A 20,417-nucleotide genomic window follows, 5' to 3' on the forward strand; every position below is an offset into this window, starting at 1 on the left:
AATCTAACAGATATGTTCTTTAAGACACAGCCAGTTCAGCTACACTGGTGCTATTAACTCATCTTCGGTGTTGTCAGCAACATCAGATTTTGTCACATGCCTCCAGATAGTAACAAAGAAATCTTTGTCACATCAACAGGGTTAGGTTTGCCCTTGTTGTTTCTGATGCTTATGTTGATTCTGGATAACCTACACAATTTCATCCCTTTCTTTAGCCTTTGTAGTGATTTTGATGCTGCCTGGGCCATTTCATAGGATAATTAAAGTAAACCACATTGCTGTGGATCTAGAATTACATGCAGACCACCCAGGTAAGGATAGCATTTCCTTCTCTAAAGGATATCTGTGAACCTCTACCTGAATCAGTCTGGTACCAGTATTCTAGTGAAAAGGATAAATAGGGTGGTCACTAGGACTTTAAACTAGTGAATCATCAGGAAGTATTATGGTAAATAAAAAGGGAAGCAGCAGGTTAACATATGTGCAAAAGGATTTAATTACATGGCAGACGATGAAAGAAGTAAAAAGGAAGGATGACTGAGGAGATATTATTAGAGATGTTGGAATTGATAAAGAGGGTATAAAAGCTAACATAAGGGCACTTCACCCAAATGTTCGTAGCATTCGAAACAAGATAGATGAGTTAATGGCAAAAATTACCACAAATGAATATGATTTAGTAGCCATTACAGAGACATAGTTACAGGATGGTCATGACTGGGAGTTAAATGTCCAAGGGTATCAGACTATTCGAAAGGACAGACACGGAAGTAAGGGAGGTGGTGTAGCTTTGATATTTAAGGGTGACATCAGGGCAGTGGTGGAGATAATATAAGTTCTATGGAGAATAAGGTTGAATTCATTTGGGTGAAAATTGGAAATTCTAAGAAGAAGTAGTCACTGATAAGTGTAGTCTATACGCCACCAAATAATAATGTCATATTGGGGCAGGCAATAAACAAAGAAATAGGTAAGGCCTGTAAAAATGGTACGGCAATTATCACAGGGATTTTAATCTACATGTCTAATGGTCGAACTAGGTCGGTCAGAATAGTCAGAGGAGGAGTTTGTAGCATGCGTCCACGATAGTTTTCTTGAACAGTATGTAATGGAACTGACGAGGAAGCAAGCTATCCTAGATCTGGTCCTGTGTAATGAGACAGGAATAAATTAGTGATCTCATAGTTAGAGATCCTGTTGGAAGGAGTGATCACAGTATTGTTGAATTTAGAATACAGATGGAAAATGAAAAGATAAAATCCAACACCAAGGTCCTGTGCTAAAATGAAGGAAACTACAATAGGATGAGAGAGGAGTTGGCTAAAGTAGTCTGGAAAGCAAAGACTTTATGGTGGGACAGTTGACAAACAGTGGAGGACTTTCAAAGCAATTTTTCAAAGTGCTCAGCACAAGTATATACCAGTGAAAAGGAAGGACTGTAGGAAAAGGGGTAATCTGCAGTGGATACCTAAGGAAATAAGGAAGGCATACAAAATAGCAAAGATTAGCGGGAAACTAGAAGTTTGGGAAAACTTTAAATGTCTACAGAAAGCCATAAAAAAACTTAAAAAGAAAAATAAGATAGATTATGAGAGTAAACTAGCTCCGAATATAAAGACAGAAAGCAAAAGTTTCTATAAATGTATAAAACGAAGAAGAGTGGCTAAAAGTAAACATTGGTCCTTTTGAGAATGAGAAGACGGATTTAGTAATGGGCTATGAGGAAATGGCTGAGGCATTGAACAGGTATTTTTTGTCAAGTCTTCACAGTGGAGGACATGAATAATGTGCCAGTATTTGACAAGGAAACAAAGATGAAGACCTGAAAACAATCATTATCACAAAAAAGGTCGTGTTGGGCAGGTTAATGGAGCTAAAAGTAGCCAAGTCTCCTCGCCCTGATGTAATGCATCCCAGATTACTATAAGTGATTACAGGAGAAATAGCAAATTCCCTTACAGTAATGTTCCAAAATTCGCTGGATTTTGGGGCAGTTCCAGCAGATTGGAAAACAGCAAATGTGACGCCACTGTTTAAAAAACTGAGCTCGACAAAAAATGGGGAATTATAGACCTTTTGCTTAACTTCTGTAGTGGGGAAAATGCTTGAATCTATTATCAAGGAAGAAATAGCAAGATATACTGATAGAAATTGTCCTGTTGGGCAGACTCAGCATAGGTTCATGAAGGTGCTTAACTAATCTATTGGAATTCCAAGAAGACATTACGAGCACAGTGGACAATGGGAACCCAATAGATGTGGTATATCTAGATTTACGAAAGGCATTCAACAAGATGCCGCACAAAAGGCTGCTGCATAAGATAAAGATGTAAGGCATTACAGGCAATGTATTAGCATGGATAGAGGATTGATTAGCTAACAGGAATCAAAGAGTAAGGATGAATGAGTGCTTTTCTGATTGGCGATCAATGACCAGTGGTGTGCCTCAGGGATCAGTGTTGGGATCACAATTATTCACAATTTATGTAAAAGATTTGGAGTTGGGGACCACATCTAGTGTGTTAAAGTTTGCAGAAGATGAGTGGTAGAGTGAAATGTGCAGAGGACTGTGAAGGGACATAGGTAGTTTAAGTGAGTCCGGCAAATGGAATACAATGTTAATAAATGTGAACTCATCCATTTTGATAGGAATAACAGTAAAAGGGACTGTTACTTGAATGGTAAAAAAATTGCAGCATGCTGCTGTGCAGAGGGACCTGGGTGTCCTTGTGCATAAAACACAGAAGGTTGACCTGCAGATGCAACATGTAATGAAGGCGGCAAATGGAGTTTTGTCCTTCGTTGCTAAAGGGATTGAGTTTAAAAGCAGGGAGGTTATGTTACAGCTGTATAGGGTGCTGGTGAGGCCACACTTGGAGTACTGCATGCAGTTTTGGTCTCCTTGCTTGAAAAAGAATGCACTGGCACTTGAGGGGTTGTAAAGGAGGTTCACTAGGTTGATTCCGGAGTTGAGGGGGTTGGCTTATGAGGAGAGACTGAGTAGACTGGGATTATATTCATTGGAATTTAGAAGAATGAGGGTGGATCTTACAGAAACATATAAAATAATGAAGAGAATTGATAAGGTAGAAGTAAAGAGGTGGCAGGTGAAACTAGGACAAGAGAGTATTGCCTCAAAATTAGGGGGAATCAGACTTAGGACTGAATTGAGAAGGAACTTCTTCACTCAGAGGGTTGGGAACCTATGGAATTCACTGCCCAATGAAGTAGTTGAGGCTTCCTCATTAAATGTTTTTAAAGCTAAAATAGATAATTTTTTTGAACAGTAAAGGAATTAAGGGTTATAGTGAGAGATTACAAAAAGATCAGCCATGATCTTATTGAATGGCAGAGCAGGCCTACTCCTGCTCCGAGTTCTTATGTTATTATTTACCGTCAAGAAGTGTGGTGTTGGAAAACGCACAGCTGGTCAGGCAGCATCTGAGACAAAGGAGATGCGGCATTTCAAGCAGAAGCTCTTCATCAGGAATCATTCCTGATGAAGAGCATATGCTCAAAACATTGACTGTCCTCCTCGGTTGCTACCTGATCAGCTGTGTTTTTCCAGCACCACACCTTTTGACTCTGATCTCCAGCATCTGCAGCCTTCACTTTCCCCCTCTTCTTATTTACCGACAATTAATTATGGTTTTATGGTCACCATTATTCTAGTTTTTGGTTTGAATTCTACAAGCTCGGTTAGCTTGATAGTTGGTTTGCAATACAGAGTAATGCCAACCACATGTGTCCAATTCCCACGCCAGCTAAGTGTACCATAATGAACTTCCTTTCTCTGTCTGTCCCTTCATCTGAGGTATGGTGACTCTCTGGTTAAATCACCCCAGTTGATTGTCTGTCTGTATCTCTCTGTCTGTCTATCTCTTTCTCTCTCTCTTGCTTCCCCCCCCCCACAATGAGCTAGCAGCCCAGCTAGTTCATTAAGCAACATTTCAAAAAAATCAGTGAAGCACAATCAGAGACCTCAAATTCAGACCCATTATAATATAACTAAAGCTTCAAAAATTAAAACTATCATTTCAGTATCACTATCCAAATGAAATTTGTTACTACAGGTACACAATCCTTTATCCGAAATCCTTGGGATCAGTTGTTTTTAAGAATTTGGAATTTTTCAGATTGCAGAATAAATGACATTTTCAGGGAAATTTAAAAAAATTACCTAACAGCAGATGCACATGTGAATAGTACAAGTGCTGAGACTGAGTAACATGGTTTAAGTGGGTGTGGAATTGGGTCACCTGTTTGCACGCCAAAATGACGTTCCACACTCCACGAAAAACATTTTGGAACTTGGAGCTTTTCGGATTTTGGAATTTTGGATTAAGGATTGTGTACCTGTATTAGCTTTCCTTTTATCCCACTAAAGGACCATTCATGCAAATCACAATAGCAACTTGAATTTATATGACTACTTTGATTTGGAAAAAGAAAACACCACAGAAGTAGAACATTGTGCTATCTTCTTTGATGGGACCCGTGATGCAGGGTATGGGGAGGCCAGTGCTGCCACATCTTGTCAACTTCACTATCTATACTGGTGGATCTTTCCAGGCTGGATATTTCTCAATTTAATATGCATCATTGCATTCAGGCTGTCACTAAGGTCCTTTAAGAAAGAATGTCCTTTTCGCTCAGCAGGAGGAATGAGCACATGACTTTTCCAGGTAGAGAACTTCCCAATGGCACAAGGGGCTATCAAGCATGCACATAACTCTGCAGTTGCCACAAGTCCAATGAGTAGATATACTGCAACCGCAAAGGGTTCCACTCCTTAAACATACAAACATACGTGATAGGTGATCATGGATAGATTGCCATAAATCATGCTGCTCTTTCAGTAGTTGCCATGCTTTTACCCTATGTCAGTCAACCATTTCTGCCTCAAACCATCACATTAAACCAAAAGGTAGTTGCTCAAAAATCAGGACTACTGTTGTACATCTGTATAATGACCAAACTTGGATAGCACATCTCCTAATAAGAACCATATTGCTAAAAAAAATCATTAAGAAGCAATCCATTTCTAACAGAATAATTTTTGCTTAGGGATGTGTGACAAAATGAAATTTACACCACTACAAATACTCTGGAGATGAAATTCCCTGAGGCCGTATTCATCATAGCTAGCAACTTCAACCTGGCCAACCTCAATAGGGTGCTGCCAAAATACCAACATATCTTCTGCCCCGCTAGAGGACCAAACATCCTTAACCACTGCTACGCAACCATCAAAGACACCACCTATTGATGTATACTCTGTACCCACATTTTGGAAAATCATATCACAACACTATTCCGCTTCTCAGCTTACAAGCAGAAGCTGAAACATCTGAAGCAACAAAACAGCTTCTTCAGGACTTGGAATCAGTGGACTGGACTATATTCAAGAAGACTGGACAACCTAGACGAGTAGCAAGTGCAGAGGACTGAGTGCCAAAGAAATCAATCCGTGTGTTGCCCAACCATAAACCTTGGATGAACCAGAAAATCCATTGCCTACTAAAGACCAGGCATGCAGCATTCAAGTTGCACGATCAGACTTATACAGAAAATCCAGATATGACCTTCGCCAATCCATCAGAAATGCAAAGAGGCAGTACCAGACCAAGTTAGAGGCCCAAACCAACAATACCGACACCTGCTGCCTGTTGTAAGGCCTACACAACATAACAGGATATTAAATGAAGCAGAGCAAGATAGCAGACAAAAACACATCCTTCCCTGATGTGCTTAATACTTTCTATGCTCAGTTCACCTGCCCCCTCTGTAACCGCTGCAGATGACAGATCAGTCTTCCTGAGAGACGTCCTGAGGAAAGCAACTGGCTCAGACAGAGTCCCTGGCTGGGCACTTGGATCCTGTGAAAACCAGCTGGTGGAGGTATTTGCTGGCACCCTCAACCTCTCCTTGCTACAAGCCAAAGTCCCCACCTGCTTTAAGAAGGGCACCATCATCCCAGTGCCAAAGAAAACACATGCAAAGTGCCTTAATGAATACTGCCCAGTGGTTCTTAATGTCCATAATCATGAAGTGCTTTGAGAGCCTGGTCATGGCCCACATCAACTCTAGGCGCCCAACCTGGCTTGATCCCCTTCAATTTGCCTACCAGCAAAAAAGGTCCACAGCGGGCACCAATACCCTAGCCCTACACTCATCACTGAAACATCTGGATAACAAAGAGCACCTGCGTCAGGCTCCTACTCATTGACGACTGCTCCACCTTTGACACCATGATCCCATTTGGACCTAGGTCTTTGCTCTGCCCTCTGTAATTGGATTCTCAACTTCTTGACCCAAGACCACAATCAGTGAAGATAGACAACAGCACTTCTTACATGATAATCCTCAACACTGGCACTTTACAAGGATGTGATCTCAGCCCTCTCCTGTACTCTCTGTACACCCCTGAGCATGTAGCCAAATTCCAAACAAATGCCATCTGCAAGTTTGCTGACAACACCACGGTGCTAGGACAGATATCAAACAATGATTAGTCAGAATACAGGGAGGAGATAAAGGGCTTGGCGTTATGGTGCAGTGATAACAAACCCTCAATGTCAGCAAAACAAAGAACTGATCATCGACTTCAGGAACAAAGGAGGAAACGACCCTATCTATGTCAATGGAGCTGAGATGGAGAGGGTTGAGAACGTCAAGTTTTCAGGAGTGACGATAACTAGCAATCTGTCCTGGACCTCTCACATAGATTTGACAGTCAAGAAGGCACAACACGCCTCTTCTTCCTCAGGTTGTATAGGATATTCTGCATGTCCACAAGTACCCTTACCAATGTTTACAGATGCACCATAGAAAGCATTCTATCTGGGTGCATAACGGCCTTGTATTGCAACTGCTCAGCCCAAGACTGTAAGAAACTACAGAAAGTTGTGTGCACAGCCCAGACCTTCAGGGAAGTCAACCTCCCATTTATGGACTCCATTTACACTTCTCACTGCCGCAGAAAGACTGCCAAGATCCCAGTAATGCTCTCTTTTAACATCTTCCATCAAGCAGAAAATACAGAAGCTTGAACACACATTAACAGGTTCAATAACAGCTTCCCTGCCATTATTAGACTACTGAATAGATCTCTCTATTCAAATAATATTGATATTGCTAACATTGCTTTGCGCACTACCTCTGCAGCTATAACTATGTATGCCTTGCTCTGTCTAAGCACACAATGATCAGTATGTCCTTGTTTGCTATGATTTGCCTGTATTGTTCGCAAAACAAAACTTTCACTGTACTTACATACATGTGACTACAAATCAAACAAGGTGGTGGTGGGTAAGAGATATTGTGGGGAAGCCCTCCGTTACCTGTTGGATTATGTTTTGCGTTCCTAATGGCCTGCTGCATCCTATACAGTACAAGTTGACAATCATGGCAAAATAGGCTTCAGTGCCTTCCTCAGGAAGAGAAGGAAGGGGGGAGGCTCCCAAAGTGTCATTGAGGCAGATGGGCTGTCTGTGACATTCTAATAATGGCATCAAGTCCCCTTTTTAAAAAAAACCCATAGGTTACAGTTGCTCCACATTCTACCTCATCTTAATGGATTGTCATTGCATATGTTGGTCAAAAGCCTGAATTAAAATACATTTTAGTTGCAAAGCAATTATTGCCAACCAACTTCATCCGAACATCACTTCCAATAATACATGCAGTACTGAATGTTCACTCTTGTGGTTTCTCTCAGTACTTGCCCTCAGGATATAACTTTGACTGCCTTTGTGCTTCTGCAAGTGCTTTCTTTTAGCTAAATGTGGCTAAAAGAAGCCCTTTAGATCTAGTTTTGAACTGCACCACCTTGGTAGTATCCAGGGCTGACTGGCTGGTGATCAACAGCAAAGGTACTAATCGAGTGACTTTGGAAGCAGGAATCCTGTCATCCTGACAGAGGACTGGAGATTTTTGCACCACTGAGTTAGAACTGCTGTCTGAGCATCGAGGTTTCAGCAGATGAACTGAGGTTGACCAAGGTGGGCGGCACGGTGGCACAGTGGTTAGCACTGCTGCCTCACAGCGCCAGAGACCCGGGTTCAATTCTCGCCTCAGGCGACTGACTGTGTGGAGTTTGCACGTTCTCCCCGTGTCTGCGTGGGTTTCCTCCGGGTGCTCCAGTTTCCTCCCACAGTCCAAAGATGTGCAGGTCAGGTGAGTTGGCCATGCTAAATTGCCCGTAGTGTTAGGTAAGGGGTAAATGTAGGGGTATGGGTGGGTTGCGCTTCGGCGGGGCAGTGTGGACTTGTTGGGCCGAAGGGCCTGTTTCCACACTGTAAGATAATCTAATCTAAGGTGGAAAATATTACAAAGATGGAAATATGAAGTCTGGCTGATTCTGCAATTATGTGGTCGGGAGCTCATCTCTGGGTCAAATGGTCTAAGTTTCGAGAGTTTGGAGCTGGAAAAGCACAGCAGGTCAGGGAATATCCGAGGAGCAGGAGAATTGACTTTTCGGGCATAAGCCCTTCATCAACACTAAGATTGCAATTTGTTTGGTTTAGCTTCTGGTTGAGCAAGGGATAGACTCAGTATCAGGGATAAATGTTTGTGCTGGCAATCAAAGTTGATAGCATCTGTCTTCCCAGTATTAGTTGGAGGAAATTTCTGTTTGTCCAGTACAAGGTGTTAAACAATCTGATAGTTTAGAGACTATGGAGGGTTAGAGTAGTGTAGCTGAGGGGAAATCAAGGTGGGTGTCATCAGCATGCATGGAAACTGCCACTTTGCTTCTGTTGAGAAATAGTAAAGTGACCAAAGATAGCTCTTTGGGGCACACCAGATATAACGTTTAGTAAATACTTTCAAAAAAATACAAATTGTTCCTTACAACTTTACAGTCTCTGATCATGATGCACCTTTATCTTGGAATTGTATATTAAATTACAGAGCTAGATTATTTGTCCATCAATGCAGCCATCACATTTTCTTCATTTGAACAATTAGGTCTCATTTTATTACTCGACAAAGTCCTCACAATCAATCACTTTATATTTATTTTTCCAAGAAAACATCATCTTATTATCTATAATTTCTTGTGTGAGACTGACTTGAACAGAATGTTTTGCTCGATGTGGAAATGCGTATATTATCTGTCATTACATAAAAAACAGGGCATGCATATTGTGGCAACGCAAAATGTACATAACTATTATGTACAAAAATTTACATTATTGGGCACATAGGCATCTGGTTTCCCAGGAGCATGCTTCCAATGGAATGCCTTGCTTAAAGTGATCAGAGTATCTCAATGGCGTATGAGATCTTTATACCCTCAGGTTACTTAATATAATGTACTGATAATATAATAAGCATGCCTCTTAAAGGCACATACTGACCATGAGATATATAACAATTTTCTAATTCTAATAAATTTGGTCAGTTGATAAGGTCTTTTAGACACCCCTTCTCACATCTCGAAAATTTCTGTTTATCTTGCCTTATCAGCTCAAATACTTTGCTCAGAGGTGGCTAGTGCATGAAATACGCTATTGGAAGAACAGCTAGAGTATGAAAACCTGAGAGCATTAGAGATGAATGATGTAAAGGTAGCTATAATATTTGGACCTAACCAAACAAAGTGCAGAAAATAATCTAGTCCCTGACTCTTATGTGTTCAAATGCATCTGCAAGAAACTACTTATTTCTGATTTCAAAGATAGCTGATGCTTAGTTTCTAATTTAGGTCTTTTAGGTTTCTTTAGAATCATAGAAAATAAGAGCAGGAGTAGGTTATTTGACCCTTTGAGTCTGATCCACATTCATTATGATAATGGCTGATGATCCAACTCAATAGCATGTTCCTGCTTTTCTCCTTGAATTGTTTAGCCCCAGTGTTATAGGCAACTCCTTCTTGAAATCATACAATGCTTTGGCCTTGAGTGCTTTCTTTGGTAGTGAATTCCATAGGCTCATCACTCAGTGAAGGAATTTTCTCCTCTTCTCAGTCCTAAAAGGTTTATCTTGTATCCTTAGACTGTGACCCCTGGTTCTGGATTTTTCTGCCATCAGGAACATACTTCCTGCATCTACCCACTTACCCATTACTCAACTTGTCCCAATCACACTGGAGCATTTCTGCATCATCCTCACAGCTCACCATCCCACCCCAGCTTTGTGTAATCTGCAAATTTGGAGATGTTACATTTAATGCCCTCTTCTAAATCATTAATATAAATTGTGACTAGCTGGTGTGAATTGTAGTGATCACCCTGATACTTCTCTAATAATTACCTGCTATTTGAAAGAGTCCCTCTTGTTCCTATGTTTTGTTTCCTACCTTCCAAACAGTTTTCTATCCATTTCAATACACTACTTCCAATCCCATTAATCTTACCTGCTAATGTATTATGTGGGACTTTGTCAAAAGTCTTCTCATACTTCAAATAAACCAATCGACTGGGTCCCCTTTTACTAGTTACATCTTTGAAAAATTCCAGTAAAGTTGTTGAGTTTGATTTCCCTTTTGTAAATCTATGCTTACTCTGTCTGATCCTGCCACTGTTTTCTAAGTTCTATGCTCTTAAAACTGCTGTAATGGACTCAAGCATTTTCCCTATTACTGCTGTCAGGCTGACTAGTCTATAATTCCCAATATTCTCTCTACCTCCCTTTTTTTAAATAGAAGGATTACATAGCCACTTTACAATCTGTTGGAACTGTTCCAGAGTCTATAGAATCTTGGAAGATCACTGCAAATGCATTCACTACTTCTAACGTCACTTCCTTTTGTACTCTGGGGTGTAGGTTATGAGGCCCTGGGGACTTATTGGTCTTCAATATCCTGTGACATGGGCATATTCTGCTCTTATTTCTTCTGTGTTTCTTCTGAACTTCTGTTTCGCTCAGCATCTGAATGATTTTCTTCAGAGTCGGGTCTTCCTTGAATTATAATAAATCTGACCCAGACTGTTGAGAATTTCTTACCATAATTCCATCCGTATGAATCCTGAGTTGAAGTTACCATCTGTAGAGATCATTCATTAAGTTGTCTATGGATTGCCCTGGAATTTCGTTGACCATTGTCAAAGACTTTCAGTATCTCTTCAAAAAATATCTGTTGCTTCTTCTACCTTTTGGTGAACCATAACGTCATCAACTACATACCCAATGTGTTTAGAAGCATTTACTTTGATTCTAACTTAGTATCTAATTTGGAAGCTATTCTACAGCCCAGAAATTGTTTTATTCAGGATGTCCAATTTTGTATTCTGTTTGGCCCAACATGTAAGGTGTTGAGAATGCAAGCTTCACCAACCAGCATCTTAACGCTGGCAGTGATTAGGTAACAAAAACTTCATAGTCACTGTAGAGAATTGTATATATCCCTGTAATTATCCCATCCCTTCTATAACTACATTCTTTTTAACTTACTCCACTTGGATGCATCTCTGACCCATAATGCTGTGGTCAATTTTATCATCCCTACAATCCCTGTTCCTGTCCATACAAATTGCAGGACCACAGATTTATTGGAGAATTGCAAGATTTGAAACTTGTCTAATGGTACCTTTTTAGATCTCCATACCAGCTACACTCACTAAAGAACACCTCCCGTTCCTGACTATGGATTAATTTCAAAGTATCTAGACTGAACAGTATGCCTGCCCCCAAAGCAAAGTGTATCGGTAACATTTGCCTTCTCTGATGCATTGCAGCGTCTAAAGTTTAACAAAGAATAACTTTGACCCTGGGATTGTATTATTTCTTAACACCGAACCTGGAAAGGAAATCTACAGTGACCTCAGCTATTGTTTGGCTTTTTAAAGTAGTCAGAAACACAAGATTTTATCATTCTAACTCCTTGTAAACTGATGGAAAACACCTTCACAGTAGTTAACTTTCTCAATGCAGTGATGTGTTCAGAATATCACAGTGGTGAGCTGAGATATTTGGTATTTGCCTGACCACAACAGAAAAACGAGTAAATTTTGGAAGCATATCTTCTGTTAAAATCTAGACAAAGGCTCTGTCCTCTACCTGTGTGCCAAGAATGAGATTGAAACACTGAGCTTATAAAAGATACAAGCTGCAGAAGACTTTGACGTTCAGCTCAAACTTCTCTTCCTCTCTCCTATCCTCCTCATTTCAATTTCTTCCAATCATACATTGTACTTGTTTATTTTTCTTAAGCTTAGCTAAAAGACCACCACATCATAATGACTTTTAGTTTTAAATTAGGTGTTATTAGCTCACCACTAGAGGATTTAAGGACATAAAGTAAATCACCTTATCTATTTATAACTATAGAAACATAAAGATGTAACCTTGAGAAGATTGGAATTGTCCAAGGCTATCTTGTGACGAGTTACGGCTTTATAATTTGTTGACATTCTAGGGATTTGCCTGTCTGTAATATGTGAGTGTTTTAGTTTTATATTTTCATTATGGAGCTAATGTAAACTAGTATCTGATATAAATTGACTATTTTGCCAAATCTTGATCACTAACAGGAAAAATGTGAAGATACAAGAGAGGGTACAGAAAAGATTGACAATAATAGTTTCAGGATGAGGGATTTATGCAGTTTTGGTAGATTAGAGAAACTCAGCTGTTCTTCTTAGGAAAAAGAATAGTGCGAGCAAATCTGATAGATGTTCAAAATGATAAATCTGACCAGGGTAGATGAGGGGGGGGGCGGGGGGCGGGGGAAGATTGATCCCATAGGCAAAATGGTTGAGAAACACAGAGTACTAATTTTAAGCTGAATGGAAAAAGAACTAAGGACATTATGAGAAATATTGACACAGAGTAGGGTTTGGGCAATGACATTCGTGCCACTGACTTTGGATATCATTGTAGTGACAAGACATACCATTGTGAGATTCAGCCATTTCACAGCCAACTCACAATCTCTATCAAAGAGATCTCAAATGTTGAACTGTTTTTAAGTTCTAATTATAAATCAGTTTTGCATATCTGGCATTAATATTACAAGCCATCTGTACATTTGGTGTGATGACAACTGTTTTCTAACATTTTAGAGCTTTGGTACACAATACTCTTTGTACAAATATGCTGTGCATTCTTAAGATTCTTCTATTATCAAATAAATCATTTGATCAAGTGGCCACAGCATAGAAGGCAACCATTCAGCCTGTTATGTCCATGCCAACTCTCTGCAAGGTAAAGTCAGCTAGTCGCACTTCCCTGCCTTTTCCAAATAGCCTGTTATTTTTTAGTTTTAGATAACTATCTAATTCCCTTTTCAAAGCCATGATTGAACCTACCTCTACCAGAGTGTCGCAGCATGCATCCCTTATTCTAATTATTCGCTGCGTCAAAAAAAGTTTCTCATATTGGTCTTAGTTCTTTTGCCATTTGCCTTAAAATTAGTACCCTGTGTTTCTCAATTATTTTGCCCATGGGATCAATTCCACACCTCCCTGCCCCCCCCCCCCCCCCCCCCCCCCCATCTACTCTGCTCACACTTTTGTTAGGCCACAGGTAGAATATTGTGTGCAGTTCTAAACTCCACAATCACAGAAGGATGTGATTGCAATGGAGAGGATACAAAGGAGGTTTACCAGAATCTTTTCTGAACTGGAGATTTTTAATTATGGAGTTCAGAAAGGCTGCTGTTGTTTTCCCTGCAGCAGAAGAGACAGAGTCATGATTGAGATGTACAAAATCATGAAGGGGACATAGATAGGGCAGGTGGGAAGGAACTTTCCCTTTTTGGTGGAGAGATCAATGACCAGAGACTTAGATTTAAATGTGCATCCGGAGGAACTGCTTCTGCAGATAATTAGCTATACATAATGTAATATGTTTTGTTGAGATTAAGGGTATGATATGCAATTTGCTGTCATTGTGTACTGTACATAACTTCAGTAAGTTAGCCTATATTGGTAGACACACACCTCTTGAAACCCTCTAACTCTTAGAATAAAAATTGCAATGTTTAAGTAGTAAATCTTATTCTTACTATACTTATTTTTAAATCTTAGGAATTCCTAAACAAAAATGAGTGAAGAGAATAGTGTTACTTCACAATTTGAAGAATATGAAGATGATTTTGAGAAAGATCTTGATTGGCTAATCAATGAAGAAACAAAAAATAGTGATGAAGAGCCAGAGGTAATAAATGAAAGCAGTTGTGTACACCATGCCAAATGCTTGTCTTGATACTTATGTGGCATAACCACTTTCCCAGAGGTGTAGACTTAACCTTGGTGTCAAGACATTTAATATCTAAAAGTTTTTTTTTGTTAACCAGCATAATAAAATTGACAGATGTGTTGTTGAGTAAAATGAGAAATATATGAACATCAATTATTCTGGTTTTTCAAAAAAAATAAGCATTTGCAAGAATGCAAAACACAAAAGGAAATGAATGTAGTCAGACATTCCAAACCTATTTAATTGTGATCAGTTTAAAGTATTGTTTGAAGTAACATTTGTAATCATTTTTCCCATGATTAACTTTGTGTATTTCCTTAAATTTGGTAATCTCCTTTCAATTTAAAATTATCCTAACTTTCATTTCAAGTAATAGATCTAAATGCTTTGTGCATGTATAATTATAACTTTAAATGAACATTATTGACTTGATATTCTGAGATATCATGTTTCGCCCAAAATCCAAATATGCAAACCTACATGGTGAATCCTATTTGTTGAAATTAACAAGCATCACTACTGTAATTCAGTCTTTATCAGAACCTTACGATCGTGGAAATCTAACTTTTTTTAACCTATTTTTGCCATTTACTCTCTATTCCTTTCTTTCCTGCTACTTCCACCCTCTCAAACCTCACCTTCACCACCCCTCCCAACTTCCACACTTCTACTTTATGCCTCTCCCATTGAATCTCCCTTTTCCTCTAGATCTACTCACCCCCAGGATCTGTCTGCCCTTTCAATCTGCCGTACTGATCCAGACAGCTGATCAATCCTCTTCTGATCCCTCTCTGTTGCTCCCTCTGTCTCTATCCACTGTCTTGAGTCCTATTGCCTTACTTGATTGTATGTTATCTATATTTATCCTCTCTTTCCCTAGTCCCTTTACACTAATCCACTCCATCCTCCCTCCCTCGGCTCTAATTCCCTTCTTTCTATTCTCTCTTTATCTTCTGTTTCCTTCCTCCCTCTGTCGCTCCCTCCTTTCTCTCCTTTGCCTCCCTATCTTACCTCCTTTATCCTCTTTCCTTCAGTTATAATTTACTTATGTGTCTTAATAAACTGAACATTTAAGTTGTTCAGTATGCCATATTTTAATCCTTTTTTTTTCTACTGTTCTTTCCCAGAATGCTTGCTTTCTCTCCTACCCTTCTTATTACTTTGGCCATTTGGGAGATATAATGCAGGCTAGATTTTTTTTGCCAGTGGTTATGAATAAGGGGAAAAAAATCCAAGCTACTTGTGGTAAATGTTGTTTTCTCAAGGATAGTTTATACAGCTAGCAAAGAATCTCCCATCAACACTAAAATATAACGTCTTTTTTCTAGATAGATGGTAAATTTTAAAGCTTTCCACACTGTCATGATCCTTCTATAAAAAAATTAAGGTTTATTGAGATTAATACTCTGATTTTCCACAGGTTTATGAAGAAAGTGAAAACATTGATGCCAAACTTAATAAAGAGCTGGATGAAGAAGAAAGAGAAGAAAATAAAAATTCCATAGATGAGAAACAATCTGCAAGCTTTGTAGAAAAACCATGTGAACGGAACAAAGATTTAATAGACCATGCAGAGATCGCTAGGGGAGAAGAAAATGTTATTGTCAATCAACCTGATCCTATATCAGGATCAGATAGTGAGGGTTCATTTCATGAATTAAAGCAGGATGATCAGCAAGAAGCAGAAGAGCAAACAGAGGAAGTAAAACGCTATATAGTGGAAAAGATTGAGCAAGCCAACAAGAAGTTGCAGGATGAAGATCCTATAGATCAAAATCGAGAACGCAGATTGAAGTTCAAAGACCATTTGGTTGACTTGGAGGTCCCCCCTATCCATTTACCTGAGACAGAAAAGGATAATGGAGAGGTCACAGGTCAAATGTCTGAAATGTGCATTTCAAGTGATGCTCAAAAGGTCAATGTTAATACAGGAAATAAAGGCGATGAAGACAAAATCAAAGACAAAAAAGTGTTGATGGAAAAAGATGGAAAATTTGAACTAGTGAGTTTACAGGATTTTGGGAATCAAGGTTTATTACCTCAGATTGCTGTAGCATTCAGTGAAAATGAAAGTAAACAATCTCACTGCTTCAATTCAGATAATCCTAAAGGAAACAACTTTTCAAGTAGTCAGACCAGTTTATCTCCAAATGAAATTCTTCATATTCCCAAACCGCCAGATGAACCAAAGGATCGAGCAACTTCTGCAGCTAATATACAGAAGAATGGAGCTCAAAAGATACTACCTAGAAGGGTCCAATCTGCAATAATGTCTCCCAAACCATCTCCCCAACCGAACATCTCAAAGGAAAAGGAGTTTAATTGGCGAACCCAAAAGAAAGGTCAACTTAAGACTGAGGTAAGCTTGGAATACTTAAGTTATGTAAACCAAGCTCTTTTGGAACAATTTGTTTTATTTATGTTTGTGAGGATGTGTACCATGTTCAATGAAAATATTATTTGAGGAAATAGAATATTTTGCTTTCTGTGTGGTGACACAGGATTACTAATTATCCAAAAAACACAAAAGTTTACTGTACAGACAAGAACCTTTGCTGTATCTGTGTCGGATCTTTATGCATGATCAATCCCAAACTACCTTATTACTTTGTTTTCAATGTCTTGTATCTTTGTATGTCTTGCTAATGTTGATAAATGTTGATTCCATTTTAACTTGAAAGAAAATGTCTGTTTCATCTCTGCAGCAAAGTATTTCATGCTCCAAGAACCATTTGAAACAGTAGAAAAAATATATAATGAAAACCAGAATGAACATGAAGGCACCTGACAGACAATCTATTTAATACACCATGAATATTAGTGTATTAGACTTTTATAAGTGACAGACAAGTTGGATCTTTGTACTTGTTTTATAAAAAGCAAAGATTATCAAATACAATGATCAAATACACATCAAGAATATGCCAACATTTATTAAAGTAAGGTGTAGAACACTAGTATACTCAAATTCAATATTGAAGAAGGTTTACACTAGAAGATTTGCAAATCACATTTATCATTAATTGACTCTTGTACTCAAAAAATCACAAATTAGATAAACATGACAAAGTTCATTCAATCAATCTTACATCATCCATCGACCATGAACCTACATTTTTCTTAAATAATTTCAGATTGTTGCCTTCATGTCTAAGAGGCCACTTGACATATGAATTACTCATTTCAGTGCACCATTTTTTGCAGACAGGATTAAGCTGGAAATGTCTTGTTTGATTTTTCTCCGTGTCTAGACTTGACTTCTACAGTATTGCCCAATATTTTTATCTATGTTTTCATGTGACTGAGTGTCATTACTCCTTTTAATTTTCATTTCCTGTTCTTCTAAGATCCACACAGCTATTTTCCTGATATTTCTGTTCTTTACACCAATTTCAGCTCTATTGTTATGAGATCATTGTTGTGGTTTCAAATGAGCATCAACATGACATTAGACTTTCCAAGTCATGTTGGTGTTATGTGCACTGAAACCAAGGTTTCTGAAATCACTTCACACTGAGAATTCCAAACTTAGTATTCTGCTAAACAATTGCTAAGCAGTTTTTCAACTAACTAGGATGTTATCAGTAAAATATAAAATTATCTGTTGCATTTAAAATTTAACCATTCACTGAACAGAACTCTGTGCATGAATATTCAAATACTCCCATGTCTCTTGGCAGGGTGAAATGCAAATCCCTCTGATTCAAATCCATAGTTTAATGCAACACTATTTTATTCAAACTTACTCTTTCACCAGACTTCTGAAACTATGGAACCAATCTTCCTTACCTTCCTCTGACTTAATTTTGTTCTCACAATATAAGTTTTATAATCAACAGTCTGGTTTCAACACTATCTCTTAATTTATCCTTCTTGTTGATTGTGGTATCGGCTTCCATTATATGGCTTGGCCTTTCATGTGAGGTCTCAAACTTAAAGAAGTCACTGAGCTAATGCATTTAATGTATCTTAATACAGTCTGAAAATATTATAATTTGATTAAAGTGTATTTTAGGATAGCTGTGAATATTTAAATATCTCTAAGAAATTGTCCCATGCTTTGGAACCACTGTATCGGTGAGAGGAAAAATGAGAGTGGAGTTGGTCAGGTGGTTTTGTCAGTGCAGATGATGATTAACCTCCTGTGCATTGGTTAAGTTTGATCTGTTGTGTAGGTGGGGGTAAGAAAAACTGAAGAGGAGATGCGGAAGAAAGAGGAAAATAAGATGGCTTTTGGGATCTGGCTTCAAAAGAAGAAGCAGCAGCGCCAAGAAGAAAGAAGAATTCAATGTGCGAAGGAACTAGAAAGAAAGAATAGTAAGGTACTGTAGTTAGACATGTTGAACCTATTCTGAAACTTGAACTGCTAGCTCTGCATAACATATCAACTTACACTGTAACGCCATCTCACTTTGATTACAATAGTTACCATAAGCACCTTTGCATGTGAAGGGGATGGTATCCATTTTGTTTTGTCTTCTTTTGTCAGTAATATTATTACATTGTTTTAATTTCATTTTAAAACTTTTATGTCTATCATTTTTCAAAATAATTTTCACAAAGTTTTCTATTTTGTTGCAGTCTATTATAAAGCTTTATAAAGCATTATATTAAAGTAAAATCACACCGATAGCTCATACATTTTAATAAATAGCATTTATATGCGGGGTATAGCATTTTGAATGTATTACATCTTCCCCTGAGGTCTGCAGCTTCATGGATTTTAGTCTTTAAACCATTCAATTTGCTTCACTTGACATCAAGAAACTTGATACTACAAAGGCTATGGGCCCTGACAATATTCTGGCAATAGTACTGAAGATTTCTGCTCCAGAACTTGCCACCCCCTAGCCAATTATATAGCTATAAACCAGCAACTACTTGATAATATGACAACTTGCATAGATATGTCCATAAAGATAAAGATAATAACATGGTCAATTAGCACCCCTAAGTTGTCTACACTCTACCATCAGCAAAGCAATGGAGATGTTGTGGACAAAACTATCGAGTGGCACTTGCAATGGAATAACCTGCTCACTGATGCCCAGTTTAGATTCCACCAGGGCCACTTAATTCCTAACATCAATGACCATGTTCAATTATGGAGCTAAGAGTTGAACTCCAGAGGTGAGGTGACTCCCTTTGACAACAAGGCAGCATTTGAACAGGATCATATAGTCCTCACAAAACGAGTCAACAGGAAGGCAGCATTTGCTAATGCTGCTTTAAACTACGTGTGCACAGACAAATCATTTTTGGAGGTGGTGGGGGGGGCAATGGTGAGGGGAAAGGGGTTCAGGACTGGAGACAGAAGGGGAAGATCAGGACTCAGGAATACTCCACCCTCTTCCTGGGTCACAGTCTCCCTCTGCCTCACTGTTCCCACTCGTCTGCACTTCCCAACCACTACCCCCCTGTCCCCCAACAGGCTCTCCCGCCAGCCTGCCAAGGGACGGGGAGGAACAGGACCCAGGGGTACCGGGGACAGAACTGGAGATGGGAGCCCCAAGATACATCTGCAGGAGTTTCTCAGGGCAGTGTACAAGGCCTAACCATCTTCAATTCCTTCATTAATGGCCTTCCCTCCATTAGCAGACAGAAGTGGGGTTTTTCATTGATGACTGCACAATGCTTAGCACCATTTACAATCTCTCCGACACTGAAGGAGTTCATATCCATGTACAGCAACAGCATTCAGGCTTGGGCTGAAAAGTGGAAAGTAACATTCACCTCACACAATTGCTAAGCAATAACCATCTCCAACAAGAGATAATAAAACTATCATCCATTGACTTTCAATTACATTACCATTACTAAATTCTCCATTGTCAAATCCTGGGGATTACCATTGCCTAGAAACTGAACTGGACAAGCCATATGAATACTGTGGTTACAAGACCAGGCCAGACCTGTTTCCTATCCATTATCTGCATGAGACCAGTCGGGAGCATTTGCCTGGATGAATGAAGCTTCAACAGCACTGAAGCCTGATGCCATCCACGTGATTAATCCCCCCGTCCCCCATTCATTACCTTGAAGATTCACTTCCTTCACAAGATGCACAATGACAGCAGTATATACCACCTGCAAAGTGCACTGCAATAACACACCATAGCTACTCTGACAGCACCTTGCAAACTCACAACTTCTACCATCTACATGGGCATGTGCAGCAGATGAATGGGAATACTGTCAGCTGCAAGCTCCCCTCCCAGCCTTACACAATTCTTATTTGGAACTACATCACTATTCCTTCAGTATTGCTGGGT

General features: G+C 39.1%; 1 protein-coding gene across 1 annotated transcript in view; it reads left to right on the plus strand.

The window, feature by feature from the left end:
- ccdc181 (coiled-coil domain containing 181) overlaps positions 1–20,417 on the plus strand; it is a 35,418-nt gene that overhangs the window by 6,097 nt on the left and 8,904 nt on the right. Inside the window, exons 2-4 of the mRNA XM_043700899.2 lie at positions 13,974–14,103; positions 15,566–16,504; positions 18,321–18,467. Of these exons, the coding sequence (XP_043556834.2) occupies positions 13,990–14,103; positions 15,566–16,504; positions 18,321–18,467 (1,200 nt within the window). The 5' untranslated portion in view covers positions 13,974–13,989. The remainder of the gene's footprint in view (positions 1–13,973; positions 14,104–15,565; positions 16,505–18,320; positions 18,468–20,417) is intronic.

The sequence above is a fragment of the Chiloscyllium plagiosum genome, unplaced genomic scaffold (assembly GCF_037043375.1).
Source record: "Chiloscyllium plagiosum isolate Xiang-an unplaced genomic scaffold, Cpla_swu_hap1 HiC_scaffold_12, whole genome shotgun sequence".
Lineage (NCBI taxonomy): Eukaryota > Metazoa > Chordata > Chondrichthyes > Orectolobiformes > Hemiscylliidae > Chiloscyllium > Chiloscyllium plagiosum.